Below are 21519 nucleotides of genomic sequence, written 5' to 3'. Positions count from 1 at the left end.
TTGTTCACAGCAGCACGGCATCGACTCTTTGATCCGCTGCACCCGGATCTTTATCAGCGGAGGGCTTTGCCAGCCAGCAGGTTCCCCTCTTGCCTTTTCACACCGGATTGCTCCCACCTCAATGCAGCACCTCGCACCCACCCGTGCGGCCCCCACCCTACACCTCGTTGGGCCTTTTCTCCTTTTCCTCTTGGCTTTTGGGGTGCTTGAGGCTCCTCGGGGCCTGCTCCCATTTACCAGAGCCTCGAGCACCACCTTTATTCCCAGCCTTGGGCTGCTAAGGAGCATCTTGGGGGGGGCGAGAAGCCGGGGTAGGGGTGGGGGACAAACCTTGTGGGGTACACCAGCTTGAGACACACTGGGGGGAGACCCTGGGGAGAGGCAGTAAGGGACAAGGGCAGACACTGAGGGACACGGGCAGGCACTAAGGGACACGGCAGGCATTAAGGGGCAGGCACTAAGGGACATTCCCCTGGGGACAACCCCCGGGGCCGAGGGGCAGGGACCCGGGGGCCGCCTCGCCTTTGTCCCCGGGGCTGAACGGGGGGGAGGGAGGCGCGGTGGCGGCGCGGCCGGGAGCCGGAGCATGTGCAGCTGCGGCAGGCACCTGGCAGGGAGCCGCAGCGCCGGGGATGTGAGGCAGCAGCAGGCGGGGAGGAAGGCCCTTGACTCATCAGATAAATCCAGCCCCGCCAGGAGAAGCGAAGGCGGAGGGAGGCGCGGCGCAGGAGCACGCTGAGAGAGAGAGAGAGAGAGGGGAGGATGGCGGGGGACAGCGAGCAGCGGCTGGAGGAGCAGGGGCAGCCCAGCGGCGGAGAGCCCTTCCTCATCGGGGTCAGCGGCGGCACGGCCAGCGGCAAGGTGCGCCCAGGAGGCTCCGGGAGAGGCTCCGGGAGCGGCTCCGGGAGCGGAGCGGGGCCGGGGCCGGGCGGCCGCCGCCGCCGCCACGTGCGCTGCGGGGCCGGGCCCGTGCTGGGGACACCGCGGCGGGGAGGGGGGCTCCGAGCGGGCACCCCCATCCTGCTGCCCCCCCTTCTCCTGCTGCCCCCCATCCTGCTGCCCCCTTATCCTGCTGCTCCCCCCATCCTCCCGGCCCTCCTGCAGCCCCCCGGCCGGCAGCGGTGCGGCTGCCCGTGGTGGTTTACCCTCCCCCATCCCCGGTTCTTTTATTTTTTCTTTGGGTTTTGTGTGATTATTCTCTTTTTTTTTTTTAAGCGGGGGGGGGCTCGTGCAGGAGTTGGTGGGGAGCTGCTGACTCACGGCCCCGCTCCCCCCGGCTCTGGGGGGCGAGCTGCGGGTGTGCCCGGGGGGCTGCTGCACCCCAGCCGCAGGGCTGCAGGGAATCCCTGCTCTGTGCTCAGCCCCTGGCAGGTCGCTTTCTGTCCCAATACTAGAAAAAATATACTTTTTTTTTCATCTTTTTCCCCTATTTAAGAGCAAACCCACAGCTGACCCATCCACCCAGTGCAGAAATTCTACCTTTTTTTTTTTTTTTTTTTTTTTTAAAGGGGAGAGCACCCCTGGGTGTAGAAGCACCCCTGAGATGTTTCTTGCTAAAGGGACTGAGCGTGGGCCGCCACATGGAGGCAGAGCCCGGTGTCTGGGTTCGGTGGTGTTCAGAGGGGGCCTCTCTCTGTCTTGAAGGGTGGCACAAGCCAGCTGCTGCACCCCAGCCCCTAACCGCAGCGTTTTCGGAACGTGTCACCGAGGATTCTATTGATTCTTGGACCGCAGCTCCTGCTGCGAGGAGGAAAAATCCAGATATAACAGGGAAGGGATGGCGAGGGAGGATGCAATCCCTTCCACTGGGAACCGGGGCTGGGTTGTTCCTGCGGCAGGGCTCTGGTGACTCAAATGCACTGGGTTTGTCTGCTCTCTGATGCGTGGGGCTGCCTCTCTGTAGCTGCCCCAATAACATTGTGTCTGGCGCTGCCGAACTGTTATGTCTCTGAACACCGTGTCTCTGGCCCACAAGGTAAAAGCAGTGATTACAGTACAATACGCCGCGGTTGTTCCCAACTTCAAAGTGGAAATGCTTCAGCAGCAGCAGGCTGCCTTAGAAAAAAAAAATAGGGAAATGGTTCTTTGTAACTAGAGAGATGTGCTAGCTGGCTTTTCCTGTCTCTCAGCTTTGATTCCCCCCCTCCAAGTGCTTGCTGGCTGCTAAAAACCTCAGTGCGGTGCTGCCCGGCTGAAGGGAGTCCAGCAGACCAGCACAAAGTTTGTGGGAAAAGGCCGCGAGAAATATGCTGCCAAAAATAAACCTGGAAAAATATTTTTCTTAACAAAGCGAGCTGGCTCAAGGAGAAGCAATAGGGAGAAAGGAGTGGGGGCTTGCACACACTCATGGTCACCTCGGTTGGCGCTGGGATGCGGCCGCTGCGGAGGGAGAGGCGAGGAGAGTGGCTCCCATCTGGCCCCCAGGAGCACAAGGCTCCTGGAGGGAAAGCGAAGCAGGCACCTTTCCCACCGGGAAGGCGACAAAATCCCTGCGACCCGCCTTGGCACCAGTTGGGGGTTGTTGTCCCAGCACACCCCTTTGGCAGCGCACCAGCCCCAAGATAACGGAGGGTGTTTGCCGGCCGAGGGCCCCCCCCCCAGCTCCTCCCACTGCTGCTTTTGTTGAGTCTGAGATGGGGAAAAAATGCTCCGCGGTCCCCCCACGTCCCTCTGCGGGGCTGTGGAAGGCAGGGAGCCTGTCTGGAGCTTGCCACAGCTTTCTGTGTCGCGTGGAGCCTTCCCCCGCGGGCTCGGGGCAGCGCTTGGCTGGCATTTCTCAAAGGCAGATATTTGGGAAGTTGAATCCAAATGCTGACTGCTGGTCCCTAGTGAGTACGAGAGGCTTGAGGAACTTTTAGGACTCCAGTAGGAGGTAGGAAAATGGGCATCCTCCTGCATTTGGGCCTTGAAAGAAACCTGGGCTGTGCAGGGAGGATGATCGGGGAGCGGCAGAGGTGCTGGGCGGGCTGTCATGCTGCAGCCTCTCGGAGGGCAGTGCCAGAGCTGTGGTGGCTCCTCACAAAAGCTTGGTGGGAGACACAGCTTCTCCCTTTGTCCCCCTAAATCCAAGCCATGTCCAGCACAGGCAAAGCGTGCTGCTGTCTGATGTGGAGGAGATGACTTGGCATTGAGACCCCCTCCTGTGCCAAAACCAGAGAGGACTGCAACCACCTCGTTCCCTCAGAGGGATTCCCAGGGCTGGTGGTAGCATTTCTGTTCATGCTAAAAGCCTTCAAAGTGCTCTGCTGAAGCTCTAGTTCTTTTCTTCTACCCGTGGTCTTTGTGCTAACAGCTTCTTCCCTCCCTCCCACGAGAGACTCCTGACTACAAAGCACCGCCGCACGCGAGGCAGGCAGCCAGGCTGGAGGGGAGCTCAGCAAGGTGATTACTGGGATGAGCTGGAAAATGTCAGGATGTCTCCTCGAGGCCTTCAGGTGTCCCCACGTCAGCTGAGCTGCTGGGACCCCATGGCTCTGCCGGCTTGCTGCCAGCAGCATCTGGTGCTGGGGTGGCTGCAGGGGTGGGGAGAGCTCTTCAAACCCAGGCTGAAGCATCGATTGCTTGGCCCCACGTGATGCGAGACGAAGTGCTGATCGCTACCTTCCAGCAGGAGGTTGTAAGAAAAGAGAGATTTACAATGGGCTGAGTGCTCTCGTTGGCTGCTTGATGATGTGAGGGCCGAGTATGGGTGCCACCGGGGCCTGGTGGCTGCGCTTTTGGGGTCTTTAATTAGCGCATCAAGTAGTAAATGTCTGTTCAAACATGCAGGCCTAAGAGTTTCCAGACTGCGGAGCACCAAAACTGCAGTGTGTGTTCAGCCAGGTGTCTTCTTTGCTGCTAATCCTCAAAGCACTTCTGCTTTGAACACCAAAACTGCTGTTTGGGGCTGACGTGGCCAGGTTGGAGCCAGACAAGGGGCTGAAGAAGGCGCTGGGCAGGTGGGACAAACAGTGTCTTGGTCCCCAGGCAGTGAGTGGTCCCCCCCATCTCCCCATGGAGCAGTTCCCTCTCCACATGGGGCCTCTTGTACGACAGAGAGCTCAGACCCCTGCACTAGCAAGGGTTGAGGTCCCCCACAGCAACCTGTGGGTCGTGGCCACTGTGTCACCACCTGGATGCTGGGCAGAGAAGCCCAGGGGAGAGCCAGGAGCGATCCAGAGGCTTGTGCTAGCCACAGGAGCCTCTGGAGGAGGACTCGCAGGGACTGCGGCAGCCTTGTGGCAGCTCAACACCATTTCCTGGTGACGTTTTGTGGCTGGCAGGAGCCCCGGATCACAAGGTCTGACTTCATAAACGCTGGTGTCAGAGTGTGCTAGAGACTCGTCAAACCTTCTGGTAGAACACTGCTCCGTGCCAGCCACTGATCAGCCCGAAACACGGGGCGTTTTGATGGGTCAGCCCTTCCTGGGGCCGGCTGAGTATGTGCAAGCTCTCTAGGGAGCCTCTCTGGTGTTGTCCCCCGGGCTCCAGAAGAATATCTTGCAGCAAAAACAGGTGGATTCGGAGAGATTGTGTTAGGAGGGTTGTCTTTCTGCCCACACATCGTCTGTGTTCAGATCCTCTGTGTCTGCGTGCACCTGTTTGTGCTAGAACCCACTAGATGCCGTGTGAATGAATAGGAACCTGGCTGTCCCCATCCGGGACTGCTCAGCCTGTGGCTCACAGAGGGAAAGGCAGGAGTGGGGAACCTGCCCGGGAAAGCTCTGGCTGGAGGCCCGGCCTTTTGGTATGAGAACAGCAAGTTTCCAGTCCCAGTGCTGCCCTACGGATGTGCTCCGTTGGGACTGGAAAGGACTGTGTGGGTCACAGATGTGTAATAGATGCTCCAGGACCTTCCCAATTTGGCATCTGTTCTGTGTGCCACCCCAGTCCACTGAGCACTTCCTAATACCCTATAATTAATATAAAAATCAACAGTTAGTGCACTGCAGGAGATGAGCTGTGGAGAAGGGCAGCCTTACTAGGGTTGTGATCTCTGGGACTCAGTTGAGTAGAAGTCCCAGGTGATGTCTGGAAAGGAAGCCATGCCCTGTGCTACAGGGGGCATCATCCCAGCAGTCCCTTGATGTGACCTTAGGGGAAATCCTGCCAGATCCCCAAAATGGAGACTTTAAACCACAAGCGTGATGAGGACACCCGGCCAGGATCGTGCAGGTGCCTCTGCCTGGTGCCTGCAGCACTGTCTGGCTGCGTTCTCCCCAGTACCCATCTGAAGTCATACCAAGGGGGACTGCGGGCTAATCTGCATAATAATATCGGGGAATTAGTCAACTGAAGTGTATTTGAGTGGCTGGCTATAGGCCATGAGTGGATATGAATTAAATATGTAATGTAATTAATATATTTCAACTAAACGTGAGGCATAGGGCTCCAAACACCCTTCTGCCGGATTCCTTCCCTGGTGCACCACCTCTGTCCTTCCAGGAAAATATGCTGGTGTTGTTCCCCAGCACCCTCTGTGTCTTCCCCAGGAGAATAAAGCTGCGCTTCTTCCTAAAACACTAGCTGGTTGTGTGCTTGGTGCAGAGGAGGAATCCTGCAAGGGGAGCTGCAGCTGCTTCTGCTCAGGAATGACATCTCCGAGCTCTCTTCTCGAGCTGGGCTGTGCAGAGACCTCCCTCTCAGCGTGTACAGCTTTCCCAGGGACCAGCTCGAGCTCAAAGAGCGATGGAAGGTGCCTGGGAAGTCCTGCCTCAGCGTGGTGTGGCTGGCATGGCAAGGGTCTGCTCGGCATCCTCAGAGGCTGCTGCGTCCTGTCTGTATTTTGGTTTTAACCAGGTTCTGGAGCACATCGCGCTAGCTGGGTGTGAATTAGCCCCAGCCTTTGCTTTGGGCCATGACGAGTAAAGCTGCGTGTGGCTGGTGGCTGGCCAGGGAAGAGGCCGAGCAGAGGCAAGGAGGCCTTTCATGCTGTGCCTCTCACCTTCAAAGCGTGTAGCAGGGCTAGAGCGTGGGATGGGGCCCAAATCCTGGAGTTTTAGTGTTGGGATTCACCTAGAGCATCACTGCACCTCCCTCAAGTCATTCCTCTGTCTGCCTCTGCACTCCTGGGCTTCTCAGGGAAGAAATGAATTTCTTCACCCCCAGGAGAAGGGGTTGCTGGTGGGAGTTAGGAATAGGAGGGGAAGGAATTGGGGCCCAGGTTGTCCCTTCAGGTGGGCGCTGGGTGTCACACATCCCCTGGGTCACCGTCCCACCAGTGCAGCCAGGCCGGCCTCATCCCACCTTGGTAATTCTTGGCCAAGGCATGATTAAGATGTCCTCGTGGGCTCCTGCAGGCCCTCCCCAGAGCCCAGCCACCACCATTTGCAGTTAGGAGTGGGTTTTCATGCTGCTGATTAACTTTGGCCACGTGTATGTACACGGAGCTGGTCTGTGAGAAGGGGTTTGAGCAGGGCACTTGCGTCACTTACTTGGAAGATGTTTCCTGAGGCTGGGAGTTTCTGTTCCTGCTTGTAGGGGAATTTGTAACCTCTGCATTTCTGGTTTTTCTTCCTCCTTAGCGTATGGTGTTTGTCGACTGAGGGGAAAAGCTGCCTGCCCCGCTATAGGAGCGTTCGGGCTTGCATCAGGGAATGCCTGTCGCAAACCGCTTTTGTTTCTGCCAAAAGTCATCACAAGGAGGGGAAAACCCCTCTGCACCGAGACCTGGGGCGGACACTGTTCTTACCAGCTCCAAAGAGGCTGGGGGAGGCCTCCTGGGGCCTGCTGGGCTGGAGGAGCACGCTGTGTCCCCCGCGGGGCCTACAGGGAACCAGGGTGACACGTGTGCCCCTTCCCTGAGCCCAGCGGTGACATTCTTGCAGGGTGTCCTTCTGATCTTCCTCGTCTGCTGCTGCTCACAGCTCTCTGAAACCCACCAGAGAAAAGGGAAGGGGTCCAAAGCAAGGGGCACTTGCCACCCCAGAGCTTTAGAAGGTGAATACAGCCGGGATATGCTCCAGCAGGAGGGTGTATATGTGAGCCAGGCTTTGTGTTCCTCTCTCCAGATGCTGAGGGTGACTTTCTCTTGGGGTTTTTCTCACCATCAGGTGTCTGAAGTTGGGTGTCGTGGAACATGAGGGTGATTCTCCTTGCTTTCCAAGATCAGTAGACTAGGCATGAGTGTGCCTAAGGCACAGTAAGGACTGGGAGGAACTGTCTGATGCTGTGAAACAATTTTATTGTCCGTCTGTGTGCTGAAGTCCAAGGGGAGAGTGCAAATTGTGTTGCTTTCACTGCTCTGAAGGAGCTCTGCTCCCTTCCCCAGGCTGGGGAAAGCAGTTTCTGGTGCAGATCCGTACGGATCCCACTGATCTGCAGGCTGGGGATCTGTCCTGGAGGCTGTGCTGGAAGGTGGTTGATTAAAACTTGCAAAGGGCCTGGGAAATGTGGTGTCCCTGGCAGCTGCGGCCAAGGCCGAGCCCTGCTGCGCCGTCAGCACGGGCAGCGAGGAACGGCAGCGGCGTCCGGGAGAGAGCGCAGGGAGGAAAAGCGGAGGAGAGGCAGCATGCACGCCCTGTGGGATACAGCTGGGCAAGCAGTGGGGCTGGAGAAGGATGTGGGGAGTGGGAAAACAGAGCAAACAGAGCGGGGGCTGCTGCTCTGTCACGCACACAGCTTGTGCGTGCCGAGGAGCTGCCTGGCAGCGGCTCGCCGCGGTGCTTTGTTCTGGGCGCAGGGCAGGGCTGCCGACGTGGCTCGGGGAAGCACGGCTCGCCCTCCCGAGGTGGGTGGGATGTTCAGGGAGACCCCGACCCTGAGCAGCAACCCGAACGTCTGCCTGGGGCTGTGGGACCGCTGTCAGGCAGCCCGGGCTGGTTGTTTGGCTGCGCTCGGTGGCTCTGCAGCGCGGCTGGGGCTGACTCACAGCGCGGCGCGGTCACAGCCAAGTCAGGTCAGCCTGGCCCGAGGGGAACAGACACTCTCTGGGGACAGCAATGCCGTCAGATCTTCCAGCTTCGCAGGCAAACTGCCTTGCCCTCCGCCTGCCGGGGCTGTGACCTCTGCCAGCCCTGCCTTCCTCTCCTCCTTCCCCTCGCCAGCGCTGCCTCCCGGGGCTGCCAGCCGGGTACGGGGCAGACGGCCGAGCCAGCAGCGAGATGGGGGTGTGGATAGAGCCACAGGCAGGCCGAGGCAAGCGAGCCTCTCACTGCAAAGCAGAGAGCTTGGCAGAGGGTATTTGTGGTGACTGAGGCCAGCAGCAGCTCAGTGGGGTGTTTGCAGTGAGCATGATTCACGCAGGAGGTGAAGCTGCTCAGCTTGGTGCCAGGAGCACCCCTTTTCCCCCTGTCCCAAGTCGGGGGGATGCTGGTGGCAGAGCAGTGCCCCCCCAGCCTGTCCTGGGCTCTCACTGGCTGGGGCAGGCAGCAGCCAAGGCCTCCTGTGACTAAGGAGAAGGGACAGAAGTACGCTTTGGGGTTTGTCCCCAACGCCGTGCCCTGATTCATGCCTGCTGCAAGGTGTCGGTCCCCGTGCCAGGGGCACTCGTGGGGATCTTGTGCCAGCAGCCAGAGCCACGTGGCTGTGTGGCTGCTGGCTCCGCAGTGCCCTTCGCTTTGCTGTGCCAAGAGGCACCAGGATATGCTCACGGCTGCTCCTCCCAGCCCTGGCAGCTGTGGCAGAGCACTGATAAAGTCCCAGTGCTCTCCTCCTGGTGTCTTTTCATCTTGGGCTGTATTTAGGGTATGAAGACAGCCTGGCCCTGCCTCTCTGCAGATTTTTTCTTCGTCCCTAGCCATGCAGCCATAGGGTTTCTGGGCTGGGGGGATGCTGCTTGGTGCTGCTTTCACACCAGAGGGTCCCGTGGTGATGCCCTTGAAGCACTTCTCCCTCTGTGCCTTTGGGCTGTGCCTTCGAGGGGACCACAAACTCTTGGCTGAAGGTCCAGCGAGCGGTGTCCCATGCGTGCCATTACCTGGTGACAGTCTCCCCACGTGGCTCAGACACCGCTGCCCCTGACTTGTCCCCTTTGCTGCTCTTTTCCCAGTCCTCGGTCTGCTCCAAGATCGTCCAGCTGCTGGGCCAGAACGAGGTGGACTACCGCCAGAAGCAGGTGGTGATTGTGAGCCAAGACAGCTTCTACCGGGTCCTCACCTCGGAGCAGAAATCCAAAGCGCTCAAAGGCCAGTTCAATTTTGACCACCCAGGTGAATGGAGAACGGCACCGGGGCTCTGCCACGCGGGTCTGGAGTGGGAGCCCCCATCCCACGGGCAAAAAGCCTTGCAGGGACACCAGGGCTCTGCCTGGGGCAGGCTGGGAATCTGTGGGTGGCTTAGTGAAAGCCTTGTGGAGCTAGGAGCCTTGTGTTAGAGGTGGGGCCGCCTGTGTCCCCTGCAGCACAACCTCTGCCTTCCCAGGAAAGGAGCTGCCTGTGGGGTGGAGTGCTTGGGATGAGAAGGGGCAGGTTGTGAGCTGTCAGACTCCTTGAGATGCTCCTCTTCTCCTCTCTGCAAAAACATGCCCCGGTTTGAAAACCCTTCTGGGTCAGGACCGGGGAAATCCAGCCTGGCACAGCTCCCCGGAGCCACCAGCTCCATGTCCCTCCTTCGAGGAGGGAACCGCCTTGTGCAGCTGCCCTGCAAACCCGTCTGCTGGGATGGCCGTGCCCTGCTGCTACAACAGGGGCTCTTTGAACTGTCCCCAGGCTTAGTGGGGAAATTCCAGAGCCACTGTCCCCTCGTCCCCCACGAGGACAATGGCTGCAGGCAGCGAGCACCGAGCAAACAGAGCCCTGTCTGTCTGGTGGCTCAAGGCTGAAACACTGCTGCAGTCTCTGCGAGGGCCGGAGCCCCGGAGGAGATGCCTTCCCAAATCCAGGCCCTCAGCGTGGCCGTACAAGGCTGGTATTGATTCCTGCAGACCAGATCCCAGGCCGGTGCAAAGCAGCAGAGCCCTGGGCTTTGCAGCAGCCGTGGGACAAGCGGGGCTTTCCTGCAGAGACACAGCCAGAGCCGTGAGCGGGGTGCCAGTGGCCCTGCCTAGGCTAAGCGCGGCGCGGCGTGTGAAGCCACCTCGGGTAACGTTTGCTCTCTCCTCAGATGCCTTTGACAACGAGCTGATCGTGAAAACACTCAAAGAGATCACGGAAGGGAAGACGGTCCAGATCCCCGTCTATGACTTTGTCTCCCACTCCAGGTCCAACAGCTGCTCCTGCCTTGCTGCACCTCCGCTGCGGCGTGGTGCATGGCCCTGCCACCCCAACCACCCGCCCCCTGGCTTGTGCCACCCCACAGCTCCCATGCTGACGGCTCCAGGCCCCTTGGTTAGAGGATCCGAGGCTGGCACAGGCACAGCCCAGGGGTCTGGAGAGCTGCACGGCCATGTGATGCCATCCAGCAACACACAGGCAGCAGCAGAGGAGGGCTACGGCCCCCCACCTGCACTTCCTCTCCCCATAAACTCTGTGTTTGTGGCTGTAACAAGTATTCCGGGCTCAAACACTCCTGCACTGCCAGGAAAAGAGTTCTTGCAGCTCTTGCTCCCGTCGCTCCTCCCTTGCATGCGTTCAGCTTGTTTTTGCATGCCTGCGTTGGTCGGGCATGGTGTGACCCCGCTCCTTGTCCTGCAAAAGCAGGAGTGCTGCTGTTTTCCCCATCCCTATTGGCTTGTTCTCCCCCCTGCCAGCACATTTTGACTCTCCTCCTTCCCTCTGCTAGGAAAGAGGAGACGGTGACCGTCTACCCCGCCGACGTGGTGCTCTTTGAAGGCATCCTGGCCTTCTACAGCCAGGAGGTGCGGGATCTCTTCCGCATGAAGCTCTTTGTGGACACGGATGCAGACACCCGGCTGTCCCGCAGAGGTGAGGCCCGAACTTTCCCAGTGCAGCAGGGAGAAAAATGTGGCCTAAAATTGGCTCCCAGAAATGTGAGAGAAATGAGGGTGTGTGTGTGAGGGTGTGATGCATGTGGGGAGTGTGCTCATGCACTCGATCAGCGCAAGCACAGCAGCGTGGAGTCTCCGTGCTCCTTGGCACTGGGGTGGAGGCTGTGGGGGCGAGGAGCCCTAGGAACCAGAATATCCCTCTGTAGGACTCCCCACCTCCAGCTGGCTTGGCTGCATGTCACCGGGTGGTGCAGGACGGGCAATGACAGCCTCCCCAGCGTGTCTGGGGTGCAGGTGACTTAGAGGAGGGGTCCCACGCAGGCTGTGACAAGAGAAGCGTGTCCCAGTGCTTCAGCCCCTGTGCACAGGACTGTCCCACGCCGAGCCAGAACTGGTCTTGCCTGCTCAAAGCCCTGCAGCCCTCCTGCTGCCAGATGCACAGCCTCCTCCGTGCTGGGATGTCATCAGTGCTGCTGAAAAGCTGCTCTTTACGCATCCTCCCTGACCCTGCCCACTGTTCCTGCGTGACTCATGCGGGGAGGTGACAGCACACTCATCGCAGGGAGACGTGTTAGCGGGTCACAGACGCACGTTTGCAAGATCCTGCAGTGTGAGCCTTATCCCGTAAACAGACCACGCGGTGCAGGCCCTTGGGCACACAGCCCAGCCAGGGGGCAGCCCGTGTTTTTGGCAGCGCCCTGTAGCAGCTGTCCGAAGGCATTTGTGCGTTTGCAGCGCCCTGTGACCACGTGTGCATCCTGATGGCACTCTGCAGCGCCTGCTGCAGTCACTTTGTGCCTTCCTCAGGGATTTCTCCCACCCAGCATCAATAAAGCCTCGCAAAGGGGCTGCTGGCTGGTTGAGGTGCTGGTGTCTCATTGTCAGGCAGCTTGTCTGCCTCCTGGTAGGGAGCTGCCTGTCCGTGTGACAAGTCTGCTGGCCTGCTGTCATCTCCCTGCACGTCTCCCTGGCATTGCTGGGAAAGGAAAGCCAGCGTGTGAGATGCCGAAGGTGTAATCATGTCCCTGGAATGTAGCTGGAGGCGGCTTGTAGCAAGAGCGAGTCGGAATCCTGCGTTGTGACATGGCCCTGGGCCATCTTGCTCTCCCACAAGTCCCGAGGAGTTGCAGCAATGGGCTTTTGGGCTGGGTGGCAGCAGGAGATGAAGTTCCTGGAAATGTAGCTGGCAGCTCCGTTAATCAGCAGCGCTGGGGCTGGGGCTGGGACTCTCACAGCCCCCCTCTCAGCATCTCTCCCAGAAAAATGCTGCCACCGGAGTGCAAGGGCCCGGATCTGCCAGGTGCCTCCAGCAGCCTGCTCCGTGCAGAGCTGCTTCTGGCCAAGCTCCCTCGCTGCCCTGTCCTGTGCCAACTTCATAAAAAAAAAAAAGAGACCGAGCCAGGTGTCACGTGAGTTTTCCAGGTCTGATTTGAGTGGTGCCTGCTGGCTCTGGGCGCGTGCCGCCGTGTCCTTGGGACGCTGGCCTGCCCTGCGAGTAGAGGGTGATCCCTCCAGATAGGGCTGCGTGCTCCTCTCGCTGCGACGTGTGGCTCTGGGGCCAAGTACAACTCAGCAGGCGCTTGATTCACATTTTGGGGGGTCGTTGCCCTGCGGTGGTGTGCCCTGGGAGCAGGCAGGAGAGCTCAGCCCTGCCAGGAGCACCCTGCAGCCTGGGTGCTCGCCCTTGCAGCTCGTGGACCTCCTGCACTGCCCCAGTGGGGTGTGCAGCGTGTACACCCTCGCCGTGCTGCTTCCCTGCCCCAGAGCAGCCAACAAACAGGGTGTGGGACCTGGGAAACAAAAGTCTCTCTGTCTTGCCTCTTTTTTTTTTTTTTTTTTTTAAATTTTCCTTGCTTTTTTTTTTTATTTTTTATTTATTTATTTATTTTTTTTTTGGTATTGTTTGTGCTGGGGCTTGCTCCCGCTCTCCAGAGAGAGCAAGGAGCTGGCTGGAGCAGCCTGAGCTGGCCAAACCCTTCCAGGGGATCGGATTCCTGCTGGACTGGGGCACGTGCCCGCGCTGAAGGGATTTCGGACCAGAGCTGGCAGCAGCCCAAGCACATTGTGCAAACAGGGTGCGAGGCCTGAACGGCACAGCGAGCAGTAGGCAGCTTGCTCTTCTGCCTCCTGGCTTCCTCCTGGGCTGATCTCCTCCCAGCACAGCACCAGCCCCTGTTTTTGAGAGCCTGCTTTGCCTCCCCGTCCCACTCAGCTGGGGACAGCACAAGGAGGCCTGGCAGAGCTGCGTGCGTGGGTTTTGCTCCCCTCGGATCTGCAGACCTGAGCTGAAGCATGCCTTTGTGTGAGCACACAGCGAATCCCAGAGCTTTTCTCTTTGTGCACCTCTCCCCTGGGACGACTGGGAGAATGCCCTGACCCCAGAGGGAGAAGAGAGGCACAAGGGCTGAGGCTGGGGTGGCACTTAGAGCAGGACATGTGCTTGCAGAGCTGATGAGGGAGGGAGGCCAAGACAAGCCCTTGGCCAGGTCAGCCAGCCCTTGGCTCCTGGGGAGGCTTGGAAGTGGGCTGGGTGTGCTCGGACATGTGGGCAGCAGCTTCCAGGAACACGGACTGTGGGGAAAATAGCAGGGTGGCCGGCCAAAACCTTGCTGAAGGGAAGGGAGGTGGAGAAATCCATGTCCAGGCTCCTGACTGTGCTTTATGGCTTCCCCCCCGCAGTGCTACGAGACATCAGCGAGCGAGGCAGGGACCTCGAGCAGATCTTGTCGCAGTACATCACCTTCGTGAAGCCTGCCTTCGAGGAGTTCTGTTTGCCAGTAAGTAGGGGGAGCAGCACACACAGAAAGGCCTCTTTCCCTGGCCAGCTCGTCAGACAGGAGCGTTTCATTTGCCAGAGCCCTCTCCCTGCAGGCGCTGGCAAAAAAAAAAAAATAAAATAAAATAAAGGGGGTGTCAGTGTCAGTGCTGGCTAGGGCAGGGCGAGATGGGGACTGTTTGTACAGCCACTGCCTTCCCGGTGAGATCACAGTCCCCAAGGGAAGGCAGACACGGCGAGAGAAACCCCTCCCTGCACGGGGTCAGCCAAGCCAGCGCCCGGCAGCTCAGCAGATGCCAGCTGAGGACGGGTGATCCTCGGCTGCATCTGGCTGGGGAATAGGTCCCGGTCCCCAGGCAGTGAGCGCCGTGCCTGCCTCCTGCTCCGGGCTGTCCTGCCTGCCCTTTTCACCCTGTGCTGCTGGACGGGTGCTTGGGGGAGCAGGGGGGCTTCTTCCTTCGCTCTGCGCTGCAGGATGTGGCCTTGCAGGTCATTTTTTCCCACCTGGTGAGAGGTGAAGGCGTAGAGCAGATGGAGGTTGCTGGGGGACAGGGTTGCAGGGCTGCCTGGGGCAAGGAAGTGACTTTGGGGGCTGATAATTGAGGTGGGAAGCCTGGCTGCCTAGCAGGCAGGGACTTTGAATGCAGGAGAGCACTGCAGTCCCAGAGACCTTGCAGGTGACGGAGCGTGTTTGCAGGTGTAGCCATCGCACGCTTGCAAGGTCCAGTGTTGGTGTCAGTCCCAGAAAGACTTTTTCAGGGAGGCAGGAGCAGCTGGGTGCCTGGCAGGTCCCCAGCAAGCTTTGCAGGGGTGAAATGTGAAACAAGGAGGGTAGAAAACAACTGCCTTGTGCCCACCCACCAGCTCTGGACTGGTCTGCTCCCACCTCCAACCCAGTGGTGGGCTTGGCTGCAGATCCACGTGGTTGTGGAGCAGGCTCAGCACCCACTGCTGCTGTTACTCAGCTCCAAGCGTGTCCTGGAGATGTTTGATAGGGCTGAAGTGCCTGGAGGTGTCAGATCACAGCCTTGGCCCCACAGGCTGGCTTGCTGATTGTGGAGCGTGGCTGTCAGGAAGCTGATCAGCTGTAAAAGCTGGCACAAGTTGGAGAGGAAACTGAGACTGGCACCTTCCAGCAAAAATAGGCCGGGCCTGGCATCCTGAGTCAGCCTTTTTCTGCAAGTGTTGCTGGTAGAAAACTTCTCCCACATCCCAAGCGGATCAGCCCTGTGTGTCCACGCAGCCCAGGCACGCCAACTCTTGCTCTTGTACCAAGTCTGCCTGGATTTGGGGTGAGGCTGTTCCCTAGAGCATCAGCTGCTGGAGTGATCACAAGGCTTTGTTGGGGTGCTTCTTTCTGGAATTTGTTTGAGCTCAGGAAGTTGAAGTCAAGGTGCGAAGTGTGGCCTCAAAATGCAGAGCAGAAGGCAAAGAAGAGGTTTCAAAATGAATTATCAGCACCAACACACCACCCAGAGGGTTTGGGCCTGGGGAGGGGAGGGACGGGACCTGCCACAGGAAGCAGTGTAATGCCCCAGCCGGGTGGCTCTCCACTTTCCTTGTAACACAATGCTCTCTTTCTTCCCAGACCAAGAAGTATGCTGACGTGATCATTCCCAGAGGAGCAGATAATGAAGGTGAGCAGACCCAGATCTTGCTGTTATGTCCTGGTGTTACGTAGGAGGTAGCAGGGGCTGCCACGGAGGTGATTCAGCCCACGGCCTGGCACCTCGCACGCACTGAGCTGAACCCCTGCCCCGTGCTCCTGCCTGGTGCATCGGTGCCTGGGAGTTTGTGCTCCTCTTACCGAGCCTGGGAGCCCGTCTGTGTGCGGTGCCTCTGGGCAAACAGCTCCCAGCTCATCCCACGCTCAGGGAAAGGTGCTTCTCTGGGGCCAGGCGTGCAGGGACGGTCAGGTCTCCCCCTGTTTGGAGCCTGCCTGGCCACGCTGGCCAGGAGAGAGGGAAGGAAGGGGCAGTGAGGCAGCTCCTCCCCGCAGGCTTACAGCTCCCCACTGCAGGCTTACAGCTCCCCACCGTGGGATGGGAGGCAACGGGAGTAGGGTCATCGCCTCCAGTTTGCCTCTAGTTTTCCACGCTCCTAACACAACCTCTCCCCCGGTGTCTCTCCCTCCCTTCTGCTCGCAGTGGCCATCAACCTGATCGTGCAGCACATCCAGGACATTCTTAACGGAGGACTCAGCAAACGCCAGAGCAACGGCTACCTGAACGGCTACACTCCTCCCCGCCAGCGGCAGCCCTCAGAGTCCAGCAGCCGGCCTCACTGACCCCGGGCGGCAGGCGGGAGGCTGGGGGCGGAGGGCGCTGGGGCCCTGCCGCTGCCCCCCTGTACATACTGTCTGTTCATTCCCCCCTTATCTATTTAAGAAACCAGACGGAGACGAATGCCTTTAATTTTGTATGTTGGAAATGCCGAATGAGAAGCAGCCGGCTGCTCGGGAGCCCGGACCGCCCACAGCTCCTGGCCTTGCTCAGTAACTCCTCCAGCATGGAACCGGCTATAAATCTCTATAAATATAGAATTGCTCTATTTTTGTGTAAATGCAGAATAACGTAAAGTTACTTGCCGTCAGGTATTTGCCAGGCTTGGTGTTGCTGGGAGGGGGCTGGGAAGAGGGTCGGGATGGGAAGAGATGCTTTGAGGTGAGGTCAGGACTCTCACCTCATAGACAAGAGGAAGAGCATCCAGCAGCTGCTGTATTATCGCTATGGTCCCCTTCCCAGGGAAGGGATGAGCTGAGCAGCTTCAGTGCCACACAGACTTTGTGACTAGGCTGTGGTTGCCCCCTCCTGCCGTTGCTGTTCAGGTCCACTCAGCCTGGTTTGGGCTGGCAGGCACTGCACGATGCCACGGGGAGATGGGAGAACAACGTGCAATCCCTCCCCCGCCTGTCTCTGTGCTTGTGGGTTTCTGACACCCCTTCCCCTGCTGCTGTGGGGGCTGTTGTCGCACTCTCCAGCAAAAACCTGGCAGGTGAGGCTGGGAATCTGGTCGTGGGCATGGCAGCCGGTGTCTTTAGCAGCCTTGCTGCCTGGCTTGTGTGGGTAAAGGACATGGGTGACACAGCCCCTCTGGAGCTCGGCTGTGCTTGTGGTGGGACTCCGAGCCAAGCTGCAGGCTGAACCCCACGGGTCTGTAAGATACGATTAAGAGAGAAGCAGCCTCTACCAAAAAAAAGGGGCAATATGCTGAAAAGCAGCTGCAAAGCTTCCTGCGGTGGGGGCAGCAGTGTAGAGCAGTCGCCCGAACATCTGTCTCCACGCTCTTGTCTGGCCTGTGTCCTTTCATCATATGCTGGGGGAGGACGTGGTGTCCCCACGGTGTCATGCCTGGGGCTGCACTCACTCACTTGGGATGAGAATTAGTCTCCCCTAACCTGGTAGTGCTGCAGTAGCCCAGGAGAGCCTGGTGATGTTATTCTGCAGAACCTGGAGAGCAAAGGGGGGCAGATGGGCTGGGGCAGGGGCTTGGTGGGAGCCAGGGAAGGAAGGGGATGCGATGGGATGGTAGGCAGGACAGATCAATTGGCCCATGCTGCTGGGTTTGAGTTGCCCCATCAAAAAGCAAGTCTCAGAGGCATCCCATGAAGCCTGGAGCAAGGACCCTCTTAGCCTTGCTCTCTCTGATGGTTTTCACTCCTTCCAGAGCATTGTTCTTGCTCTGCATGGTTAAAAGCTTAAGACTTCAGAAACCCGGTGCTCCATTGCTCTCCAGCCCAATGCAAGCCAAGACGAGCTTTGATTTTAACCAAGAGAACAAGAAAATAAATTCCTCCCCAAGTCTGCTGGGGCAGACATTCCCTCTTGGTGTGTGATGGGGGCTGGCATCAGCCCTTCATCCCCCTCACTGTTTGCAGATGCCCCCTGAGGCATGACAGCTTTGCCATAATAAAGGGCTGTCACTAGCTGAATTATTCCAGCTACAGCATGTCAGCCACGGGTAGGACGGACCAGAGCCCTACAGCTCTGGAGAGGCTCCTCAGGGCTTTAGTGGCCAAGACAGATCTCAAGCAAATATTGTCAGTAGATAAGGGAGGTGACCTTTCCCAGCACTGCTGAGGCCAAACTGCAGTGCTGCGTCCAGTTGTGTGCTCACCAGTACAGCAGAGACATGGAGCTATGAGAGGGACTGCAGCAACGGGCGCCTGCATAGGAAGTGGCCCATAGGCAGGTCAATATTTGGGGCTAAGGCTGATTGCTGCTAAGGACAGCCTGTGGTTCCTCTGAGCAGCTGCCACAGAGGTGTGGGAGCATTAGTATGGACTAGTGTCTCCTGTGACAGCTGAAGGTCTCTACGAAAGAGATTGATAAAGAGTGATGTAGCCCACGGAGTCCTGGGCACTCACCAGCCACCGTCACCTCCCAGGACCATGGGCACCCCCAGGAAACCTCAGTGGGACACGGGCACCCTGCCAGGATGTGGTCTCTCCTGCTGGGGCCTGGGGGGCACCTCACAGCTCTTCTCTCCCAGCCCAGCTCCCTCATTCCCCTGCAGGTGTGTTCTCTAAAACCTGCACGCAGCAGCCCTCACTTGCCCCACTGCCTCCCGTGTGCCTGTGCCCCAAGCCCCTTGGTACCAAAGGACACAAGTTGCTGTATGGATGATCTTTATTCAGCTGGGAGAAGTGGTCTGCTACCAGCAGGGATTTCCAGGAGTCCCCCAGCCAGCTCACTGCACACGCATGCTCCTGCTGTCCTCTGTGGAGCAACGAAGCAGAGCCACGTCCTTTGGGATGCCAGCAGCCCCAGCAGCGCCTCTGGGAGGGTGCAAAAGGGGACTCTCCTTGGAGGCCCTCATGAGATGAATGTCGATTCCCCGCTGGTGTTGTGCTGGCTGGGCACGGGCAGCCCACCAGGGGACAGCCGGCAATGTCGGTGGCGCCCATGCAGGGCGGTGATCAGGGCGATGTTGGCATCCAGCTGTCTGGGGAGGTGCCTTCAGCACAGGAGCCTGTGGAGGGCTGAGGGGTGTCCTGCCTCACCGGCTCGCTGTCAGTCTGAAGAGAACTGACTGTCAGATGGGTGAAAAGGCTGTGCCAGAATTATTAGCCAGGCACTTAGAATCATAGAATCATAGAATATCCTGAGTTGGAAGGGACCCTTAAGGATCATCAAGTCCAACTCTTGACACCGCACAGGTCTACCCAAAAGTTCAGACCATGTGCCTAAGTTCACAGTCCAATCTCTTCTTAAATTCAGCCAGGCTCGGTGCAGTGACCACTTCCCTGGGGAGCCTGTTCCAGTGTGCAACCACCCTCTCTGTGAAGAACCCCCTCCTGACGTCCAGCCTAAATTTCCCCTGCCTCAGCTTAACCCCGTTCCCGCGGGTCCTGTCACTAGTGTTAATGGAGAAAAGGTCTCCTGCCTCTCGACACCCCCTTACGAGGAAGTTGTAGACTGTGATGAGGTCTCCCCTCAGCCTCCTCTTCTCCAGGCTGAACAGGCCCAGTGACCTCAGCCGTTCCTCGTACGTCTTCCCCTCCAGGCCTTTCACCATCTTCGTAGCCCTCCTCTGGACACTTTCCAACAGTTTCATGTCCTTTTTATACTGTGGTGCCCAGAACTGCACACAGTACTTGAGGTGAGGCCGCACCAGCGCAGAGTAGAGCGGGACAATCACCTCCCTTGACCTACTAGCGATGCCGTGCTTGATGCACCCCAGGACACGGTTGGCCCTCCTGGCTGCCAGGGCACACTGCTGGCTCATATTCAACTTGCTGTCTACCACGACCCCCAGATCCCTCTCTTCTAGGCTGCTCTCCAGCGTCTCATCGCCCAGTCTGTACGTGCAGCCAGGGTTTCCCCGTCCCAGGTGCAGGACCCGGCACTTGCTCTTATTGAACTTCATGCGGTTGGTGATCGCCCAGCTCTCCAACCTGTCCAGATCCCTCTGTAAGGCCTTTACGCCCTCATTTGAGTCCACAACTCCTCCAAGTTTGGTGTCATCAGCAAACTTGCTCAAAATACCCTCTATTCCTACATCCAGATCGTTTATAAAAATATTGAAAAGTACCGGCCCTAAAATGGAGCCTTGAGGGACCCCACTGGTGACCGCCCGCCAGCCTGACGCAGCCCCATTTACCATAACCCTTTGGGCCCTGCCCGTTAGCCAATTGCTCACCCATCGTATGATGTTTTTATTTAGCTGTATGGTGGACATTTTGTCCAGTAGGATCCTATGGGAAACCGTGTCAAAAGCCTTGCTGAAGTCCAAAAAAATCACATCAGCTGGTTTCCCTTGGTCCACTTCCTTCACCCTGCGTCTTTTCCCGGTGTGATGCCTGCCCTCGCATGGGCCTTGGAGGTCCTAAGACCAAGGGCTACCCTCCTTGTTGCCGGGGGTACTCCAGGGGTCTCTTCTTTTCTTGTCCTTGTTTTGTGCCTTCTTCCTCGGCTGTGGGAGCCTGAGCTCTTGCAGGCGGAGCTGGTGGAGGCGCTTGAGGCTCCTCACCACGACAGCAGCGTTGGCCTCCACCCGGCAGCGCAAGGCGTAATCATGCAGAGCGCCCTTTCCCTGGCAGTCTGTCCCCACGGAAGCTGAGGCCCACCGGCCCGTTCCCTGGAAGCGACAGAAGAGGCACAGTGAAGGGCAGGGCTGAGGGCTCACGGGGTGGAGAACTGCCCTGGGCTCGGCTTCCTCTGGAGCGTCCAGCCTCGAAGCCTGCTGCTGCCGCTGCAGCCTGCACAGGGGTCTGTGTGCCCAGCAGGGCGGTGGGCCTGAGCCCCCCGTGGCTTGGGCCGTGCCCTGGGTGTCTCGGTGAGAAGGAGCCGTGGCCAGAGCCACGTCCAAGCTGGGCAGCCGTGGCACGGTTCTCCTCAAAACCCTCTTGGGGGCAGAGTGGAAGCCCCCATTGAAAGGAAAGCCCCAAATTAGCTGTTGGTTGGGTACCGTCATAGAACCAGTTAGGTGTGAATAGAATCATGGAATCATAGAATCACTGAGGGTGGGAAAGAACATCTGCTCCAACCACCCCCTGCCACCAACGTCACCCACCAAACTGTGTCCCCCAGCACCACATCCAACCTCTCCTCAAACACCCCCAGGGACAGTGATGCCACCACCTCCCTGGGCAACCTGTCCCAATGCCTGACTGCTCTTCTGAGAAGAAATTTTTCTGATTTCCAACCTGAACCTTCCCTGGCACAACTTGAGGCCGTTCCCTCTGGTCCTATCACTGGTTACCTGTGAGAAGAGGCCGACCCCCAGCTCCCCACCCCTTCCTTTCAGGGAGTTGCAGAGAGCAATAAGGTCTGCCCTGAGCCTCCTCTTCCCCAGCCCAAACACCCCCAGTTCCCTCAGCCGCCCCTCACAGGACTTGTGCTCCAGGCCCTTCACCAGCTTCGTAGCCCTTCTCTGGACACACTCCAGGGCCTCGATGTGCTTCTCGTAGTGAGGGGCCCAAAGCTGAGCACAGCACTCGAGGTGCGGCCTCACCAGAGCTGAGTACAGGGCAACGACCACCTCCCTGGCCCTGCTGGCTGCACTATTCCTGACACAAGCCAGGACACTGGTGGCCTTCTTGGTCACCTGGGCACACTGCTGGCTTATGCTCAGGCGAGCTTCGACAAACACACCCAGATGGTTTTGGTCTGCACATCTTTCAAGTCACTCTGCCCCAAGCCTGTAGCACTGCATGGGGTTGTTCTGGCCAAAGCGCAGGACCGGCACTTAGCCATGTTCAACCTCATCCCCTCGGCCTCTGCCATTGATCCAGCCTTTCCAGGTCCCTATGCAGAGCCTTCAAATGTAAAGTGTTGTGAAGTAGGAGTGGAGCTGTGAGAAACAAAGTTGTGTTTTTGCAGTAGAGAGCTAATTTTCTGTATTCCAAGGTAGCTGTGTAGGCATAACAAGGAGAAATGCTAAGTAGATAAGCGGACAGTAGAAGGCCTCGCTGTTCCAAAACAAGGTAGAAGCTTGA

At 58.4% G+C, this 21519-nt stretch overlaps 1 protein-coding gene across 1 annotated transcript; it reads left to right on the top strand.

The window, feature by feature from the left end:
- Positions 1 to 636: 636 nt before the first annotated feature.
- On the top strand, positions 637 to 16162 carry UCK2 (uridine-cytidine kinase 2). Its single transcript, XM_084291532.1, has 7 exons — positions 637 to 861; positions 8969 to 9128; positions 10021 to 10117; positions 10639 to 10781; positions 13484 to 13581; positions 15169 to 15217; positions 15728 to 16162. Exons 1-7 carry the CDS (start codon positions 763 to 765, stop codon positions 15865 to 15867), a joined length of 786 nt encoding a protein of 261 aa, XP_084147658.1. The 5' UTR covers positions 637 to 762; the 3' UTR covers positions 15868 to 16162.
- Positions 16163 to 21519: the final 5357 nt, after the last annotated feature.

The sequence above is a fragment of the Netta rufina genome, assembly GCF_964035555.1.
Source record: "Netta rufina genome assembly, chromosome: 8".
Lineage (NCBI taxonomy): Eukaryota > Metazoa > Chordata > Aves > Anseriformes > Anatidae > Netta > Netta rufina.
Note: the sequence above shows the minus strand (reverse complement) of the source record. Positions and strands in the feature narration are given on the sequence as shown.